Source organism: Salvelinus namaycush, chromosome 15 (genome assembly GCF_016432855.1).
Source record: "Salvelinus namaycush isolate Seneca chromosome 15, SaNama_1.0, whole genome shotgun sequence".
Classification (NCBI taxonomy): domain Eukaryota; kingdom Metazoa; phylum Chordata; class Actinopteri; order Salmoniformes; family Salmonidae; genus Salvelinus; species Salvelinus namaycush.
This window is the reverse complement of record NC_052321.1, coordinates 2,009,403-2,016,902: the sequence shown is the minus strand read 5'-3', so window position 1 is coordinate 2,016,902 and position 7,500 is coordinate 2,009,403. Positions and strand designations below refer to the sequence as shown.

Here is a 7,500-nt window from a genome sequence, read left to right as displayed (position 1 = left end):
GAGGGGGGAGTGTTGGAGGGGGGAGTGTTGGAGGGGGGAGTGTTGAGAGGGATTGTTGGAGAGGGGAGTGTGGATGGGGGGAGTGTTGGAGGGGGGAGTGTTGGAGAGGGGATTGTTGGAGGGGGGAGTGTTGGAGGGTGGAGTGTTGGAGGGGGGAGTGTTGGAGAGGGGAGTGTTGGAGGGGGAGAGGGGAGTGTGGAGGTGGAGGGGGGAGTGTTGGAGGGGGGAGTGTTGGAGAGGGGAGGTTGGAGGGGGGAGTGTTGGGAGGTGGAGGGGGGAGTGTGGAGGGGGGAGTGTTGGAGGTGGAGGGGGAGTGTGGAGGGGGGAGTGTTGAGGGGGGAGTGTGGAGGGGGAGTGTTGGAACGGGGGAGTGTTGGAGAGGGGAGTGTTGGAACGGGGGAGTGTTGGAGTTGGAGGGGGGAGTAAACAGAAGCGGTCCTACAGTTGACCTCTGTGTGTAAACAGAAGCGGTCCTACAGTTGACCTCTGTGTGTAATCAGAAGCGGTCCTACAGTTGACCTCTGTGTGTAAACAGAAGCGGTCCTACAGTTGACCTCTGTGTGTAAACAGAAGCGGTCCTACAGTTGACCTCTGTGTGTAAACAGAAGCGGTACTACAGTTGACCTCTGTGTGTAAACAGAAGCGGTCCTACAGTTGACCTCTGTGTGTAAACAGAAGCGGTCCTACAGTTGACCTCTGTGTGTAATCAGAAGCGGTCCTACAGTTGACCTCTGTGTGTAAACAGAAGCGGTCCTACAGTTGACCTCTGTGTGTAAACAGAAGCGGTACTCACAGGTGACCTCTGTGTGTAAACAGAAGCGGTCATACAGTTGACCTTAGCACAAAACAGAGCGTGAAGGGGGAGAAGAAAGGATGAATTAGAGGGCGAAATGGTCGTCTTATTAGAGGTCGACCTCTAGTCTGTATGGTGACTGGCTGCTGTGAGAGAGAGAACAGTTGTAAATACAAACCATGTTTATTTATTTTCCCTTTTGTACTTTAACTATTTACACATTGTTACAACACACCACAGACTGTGTGGTCTTCTGGTCTCAGTGATGCTTAGCAACACACTGTGTGGTGTTTTGGTCTTCAGTGATGCTTCGCAACACAGACAGTGTGTCTTCTGGTCCCAGTGATGCTTAGCAACACAGACTGTGGGTCTTCTGGTCTCAGTGATGCTTAGCAACACAGACAGTGTGGTCTTCTGGTCCTCAGTGATGCTTAGCAACACAACGTGTGGTCTTTGGTCTCAGTGATGCTTAGCACACAGACTGTGGGTCTTCTGGTCTCAGTGATGCTTAGCAAACACAGACAGTGTGGTCTTCTGGTCTCAGTGATGCTTAGCAACACAGACTGTGTGGTCTTCTGGTCTCAGTGATGCTTAGCAACACAGACAGTGTGTCCTTCTGGTCTCAGTGAGCTTAGCAACACAGACAGTGTGGCTTCTGGTCTAGTGATGCTTAGCAACACAGACAGTGTGGTCTTCTGGTCTCAGTGATGCTTAGCAACACAGACAGTGTGGTCTTCTGGTCTCAGTGATGCTTAGCAACACAGACAGTGTGGTCTTCTGGTCTCAGTGATGCTTAGCAACACAGACAGTGTGGTCTTCTGGTCTCAGTGATGCTTAGCTTTCCAGTTTATAGATGTGTTTCTCTCTGTTATATATGTAATAGTAATCAACCCTTAGGGGTAATGTATGACTTCCAGGCAATGTCCCGGACCGTCCTGAAATTATATCGCATTTTGAAACTTTTCAATGAGCAGAAATGAAGTTTCATGGCCACAAATTTCTCTGACAATATCCTGCTGCTGGCCAAGACAAATCTGGTACTGGCCCAGACAATATCCTGGTACTGGCCCAGACAATACCTGGTGCTGGCCCAGACAATATCCTGGTTTGGCTTGGCCCAGACAATATCCTGGTACTGGCCCAGACAATATCCTCCGGTACGGCCAGACACTGCACACAATATCTTGGTACTGGCCCAGACAATATCCTGGTACTGGTCCAGACAATATCCTGGTACTGGCCCAGACAATATCCTGGTGCTGGCCCAGACAATATCCTGGTGCTGGCCCAGACAATATCCTGGTGCTGGTCCAGACAATATCCTGGTGCTGGCCCAGACAATATCCTGGTGCTGGCCCAGACAATATCCTGGTGCTGGTCAGACAATATCCTGGTGGCTGGCCCAGACAATATCCTGGTGCTCGCCAGACAATATCCTGGTGCTGGCCCAGACAATATCATGGTGCTGGCCCAGACAATATCATGGTGCTGGCCCAGACAATATCATGGTGCTGGCCCAGACAATATCCTGGTACTGGCCCAGACAATATCCTGGTACTGAGAGAGAAAACTTTAGGAAAAGGTGTACGGTTCTTTTTTTAAACGCGGCACAGACGTCCTGGTAAAGAACTGTCGGGTCGGTGTCCGGGCTGAGAATGAGAACTCTGGTGTGTGTGGAAGGATGTGTAAGGGAAGCGGTAACAATGGCTGCCTGCCTCCAGGGCTCCAGGTCTGACCTTCACCATCCCAAGGGACCATAGGTCAGGGGCGGGGGACACACTGGCTGGGGAGCTCTTTCCGCCTATTGATATAACTTAAAGCAGCCAGTCTCTGTGTCCCAATGCCACCCTATTCCCTACACCTTTGACCAAAAGTAGTGCACTAAAACAGGGAGGCATTTGGGATGTAGACAACAGTCCTTCAGCCAGTCATCTACAGGAGCAGCAGTGGCCCTTTGGTAGGATGACCTCTCCCCTGGCAGGAAGAGACAGGAAGAGGACGTCACCACTCACAACCTGCTGTTACATGCTCTGCTCACTAACTCTGCTCTCTCTCTCTCTCCCCTGTCTCCCTCTCCGTCTCTCTAGTACCTCACTAACTCTGTTCTCTCTCTCTCTCCCCTGTCTCCCTCTCCGTCTCTCTAGTACCTCACTAACTCTGCTCTCTCTCTCTCTCCCCTGTCTCCCTCTCCGTCTCTCTAGTACCTCACTAACTCTGCTCTCTCTCTCCCCTGTCTCCCTCTCCGTCTCTCTAGTACCTCACTAACTCTGTTCTCTCTCTCCCCTGTCTCCCTCCCGTCTCTCTAGTACCTCACTAACTCTGCTCTCTTCTCTCTCCCCTGTCTCCTCTCATCTCTCTAGTACCTCACTAACTCTGTCTCTCTCTCCCTGTCTCCCTCTCCGTCTCTCTAGTACCTCACTAACTCTGTTCTCTCTCTCTCTCCCCTGTCTCCTCTCGTCTCTCTAGTACCTCACTAACTCTTGTTCTCTCTCTCTCCCCTGTCTCCCTCTCCGTCTCTCTAGTACCTCATAACTCTGCTCTCTCTCTCTCTCCCCTGTCTCCCTCTCCGTCTCTCTAGTACCTCACTAACTCTGCTCTCTCTCCTCCCTGTCTCCCTCTCCGTCTCTCTAGTACCTCACTAACTCTGTTCTCTTTCCCTGTCTCCTCCTCGTCTCTCTAGTACCACTAACTCTGCTCTCCTCTCTCCTCCCCTGTCTCCCTCTCCGTCTCTCTAGTACCTCACTAACTCTGTTCTCTCTCTCCCTGTCTCCCTCTCCATCTCTCTAGTACCTCACTAACTCTGTTCTCTCTCTCCCCTGTCTCCTCTCCATCTCTCTATACCTCACTAACTCTGCTCTCTCTCTCCCCTGTCTCCCTCTCCGTCTCTCTAGTACCTCACTAACTCTGCTCTCTCTCCCCCCTGTCCCCTCTCCGTCTCTCTAGTACCTCACTACAACTCTGTTTCTCTCTCTCTCCCCTGTCTCCCTCTCCGTCTCTCTAGTACCTCACTAACTCTGTTCTCTCTCTCTCTCCCCTGTCTCCCTCTCCGTCTCTCTAGTACCTCACTAACTCTGCTCTCTCTCTCTCCCCGTCTCCCTCTCATCTCTTAGTACCTCACTAACTCTGCTCTCTCTCTTCCCCTGTCTCCCTCTCCGTCTCTCTAGTACCTCACTAACTCTGTCTCTCTCTCTCTCCCCTGTCTCCTCTCATCTCTTAGTACCTCACAACTCTTCTCTTCTCCCTGTCTCCCTCTCCGTCTCTCTAGTACCTCACTAACTCTGTTCTCTCTCTCTCTCCCCTGTCTCCCTCTCCATCTCTCTAGTACCTCACTAACTCTGTTCTCTCTCTCTCCTGTCTCCCTCTCCGTCTCTCTAGTACCTCACTAACTCTGTTCTCTCTCTCTCTCCCTGTCTCCCTCTCGTCTTCTAGTACCTCACTAACTCTGTTCTCTCTCTCCTGTCTCCGTCTCTCTAGTACCTCACTAACTCTGTTCTCTCTCTTCTCCTGTCTCCCTCTCCGTCTCTCGTACCTCACTAACTCTGTTCTCTCTCTCTCTCCCCTGTCTCCTCTCGTCTCTCTAGTACCTCACTAACTCTGCTCTCTCTCTCTCTCCTGTCTCCTCTCTGTCTCTCTAGTACCTCACTAACTCTGTTCTCTCTCTCCCTGTCTCCCTCTCCGTCTCTCTAGTACCTCACTAACTCTGTTCTCTCTCTCTCTCCCTGTCTCCCTCTCCGTTCCTTAGTACCTCACTAACTCTGTTCTCTCTCCCTGTCTCCCTCTCCGTCTCTTAGTACCTCACTAACTCTGCTCTCTCTCTCCCCTGTCTCCCCTCTCGTCTCTCTAGTACCTCACTAACTCTGCTCTCTCTCTCCCTGTCCCTCTCCGTTCTCTCTAGTACCTCACTAACTCTGCTCTCTCTCTCCCTGTCTCCTCTCCGTCTCTCTAGTACCTCACTAACTCTGTTCTCTCTCTCCCTGTCTCCTCTCCGTCTCTCTAGTACCTCACTAACTCTGTTCTCTCTCTCTCTCCCCTGTCTCCCTCTCCGTCTCTCTAGTACCTCACTAACTCTGTTCTCTCTCTCCCCTGTCTCCCTCTCCGTCTCTCTAGTACCTCACTAACTCTGTTCTCTCTCTCTCTCTCCCGTCTCCCTCTCCGTCTCTCTAGTACCTCACTAACTCTGCTCTCTCTCTCCCCTGTCTCCCTCTCCGTCTTTAGTACCTCACTAACTCTGTTCTTCTCCTCCCTGTCTCCTCTCCATCCTCTAGTACCTCACTAACTCTGCTCTCTCTCTCCCCTGTCTCCCTCTCCATCTCTCTAGTACCTCACTAACTCTGTTCTATCTCCCCTGTCTCCCTCTCCATCTCTCTAGTACCTCACTAACTCTGTTCTCTCTCTCTCTCCCCTGTCTCCCTCCGTCTCTCTAGTACCTCACTAACTCTGCTTCTCTCTCTCTCCCCTGTCTCCTCTCCATCTCTTAGTACCTCACTAACTCTGTTCTCTCTCTCCCCTGTCTCCCTCTCCGTCTCTCTAGTACCTCACTAACTCTGTTCTCTCTCTCTTCCCCTGTCTCCCTCTCCGTCTCTCTAGTACCTCACTAACTCTGCTCTCTCTCTCCCCTGTCTCCCTCTCCGTCTCTCTAGTACCTCACTAACTCTGTTCTCTCTCTCCTGTCTCCGTCTCTCTAGTACTTCACTAACTCTGTTCTCTCTCTCTCTCCCCTGTCTCCCTCTCCGTCTCTCTAGTACCTCACTAACTCTGCTCTCTCTCTCTCTCCTGTCTCCCTCTCTGTCTCTCTAGTACCTCACTAACTCTTTCTTCTCTCTCTCTCCCTGTCTCCCTCTCCGTCTCTCTAGTACTCACTAACTCTGTTCTCTCTCCCCTGTCTCCCTCTCCGTCTCTCTAGTACCTCACAACTCTGCTCTCTCTCCCCTGTCCCTCTGTCTCTCTAGTACCTCACTAACTCTGTTCTCTCTCTCCCCTGTCTCCCTCTCCGTCTCTCTAGTACTCACTAACTCTGCTCTCTCTCTCCCCTGTCTCCCTCTCGTCTCTCTAGTACCTCACTAACTCTGCTCTTCTCTCCCTGTCTCCCTCTCTGTCTCTCTAGTACCTCACTAACTCTCTCTCCTCTCCCCTGTCTCCCTCTCCTTCTCTCTAGTACCTCACTAACTCTGCTCTCTCTCCCCTGTCTCCCTCTCCGTCTCTCTAGTACCTCACTAACTCTGCTCTCTCTCTCCCCTGTCTCCCTCTCCGTCTCTCTAGTACCTCACTAACTCTGCTCTCTCTCTCCCCTGTCTCCCTCTCCGTCTCTCTAGTACCTCACTAACTCTGCTCTCTCTCTCCCCTGTCTCCCTCTCCGTCTCTCTAGTACCTCACTAACTCTGTTCTCTCTCTCTCTCCCCTGTCTCCCTCTCCGTCTCTCTAGTACTCACTAACTCTGCTCTCTCTCTCCCCTGTCTCCCTCTCCGTCTCTCCAGTACCTGGGTCATGTAGAGGTGGAGGAGTCCAGAGGAATGCACATCTGTGAGGATGCAGTGAAGCAGCTCAAGACGGTAGGTAGACAATGTCTGTCTCACCCTACACCTCTAACCCTAACCCTCTCAATGTCTGTCTCACCCTACACCTCTAACCCTAACCCTCTCAATGTCTGTCTCACCCTACACCTCTAACCCTCTCAATGTCTGTCTCACCCTACACCTCTAACCCTAACCCTCTCAATGTCTGTCTCACCCTACACCTCTAACCCTCTCAATGTCTGTCTCACTATGTAGTCTAGTCACTGGACAGTCTGTCTCACTATGTAGTCTAGTCACTGGACAGTCTGTCTCACTATGCAGTCTAGTCACTGGACAGTCTGTCTCAACCGACTACAGGCCTGTGGTCTCGTCCTTCCCCCTCTCCACTCTGTCCATTCTGCCAGCTAACAGTTTCCTCCATCACGGTAGTTTTGACCATGGCCTTTTCACCATGCGGCGTTACGTACTTGGTTTCCCGTAGACTGCTGGGTTTATTCCAGTCTGACTGGCTCTGAACGTACACAGGAGCAATGTGGCAGTTTAAACACGGCTACTCACCCCAACCAGTATCCTGATGTACCCTTCAGTCTCTAGAGGTCCAGACACTCCAACCAGTATCCTGATGTACCCTTCAGTCTCTAGAGGTCCAGACCCTCCCTCCAGTATCCTGATGTACCCTTCAGTCTCTAGAGGTCAGACCCTCCAACCAGTATCCTGTTGTACCCTTCAGTCTCTAGAGGTCCAGACCCTCTCCAACCAGTATCCTGATGTACCCTTCAGTCTCTAGAGGTCCAGACCCTCCCTCCAGTATCCTGATGTACCCTTCAGTCTCTAGAGGTCCAGACCCTCCCTCCAGTATCCTGATGTACCCTTCAGTCTCTAGAGGTCCAGACACTCCAACCAGTATCCTGATGTACCCTTCAGTCTCTAGAGGTCCAGACCCTCAACCAGTATCCTGTTGTACCCTTCGTCTCTAGAGGTCCGACCCTCCAACCAGTATCCTGTTGTACCCTTCAGTCTCTAGAGGTCCAGACCCTCTCCAACCAGTATCCTGATGTACCCTTCAGTCTCTAGAGGTCCAGACCCTCTCCAACCAGTATCCTGATGTACCCTTCAGTCTCTAGAGGTCCAGACCCTCTCCAACCAGTATCCTGTTGTACCCTTCAGTCTCTAGAGGTCCAGACCCTCTCAACC

The 7,500-nt window shown here is 51.8% G+C and overlaps 2 protein-coding genes across 3 annotated transcripts in view; one reads left to right on the top strand and one right to left on the bottom strand.

The window, feature by feature from the left end:
* Positions 1 to 7,500, top strand: part of LOC120060102 (protein numb homolog) — a 103,149-nt gene that overhangs the window by 1,436 nt on the left and 94,213 nt on the right. For both annotated transcript variants that reach the window (XM_039009181.1, XM_039009180.1), the window contains exon 2: positions 6,268 to 6,342. In XM_039009181.1, coding sequence (XP_038865109.1) covers positions 6,268 to 6,342 — 75 coding nt within the window. The remainder of the gene's footprint in view (positions 1 to 6,267; positions 6,343 to 7,500) is intronic.
* LOC120060105 (protein numb homolog) overlaps positions 1 to 7,500 on the bottom strand; it is a 123,655-nt gene that overhangs the window by 72,636 nt on the left and 43,519 nt on the right. The gene's annotated exons all lie outside the window — the stretch shown is intronic.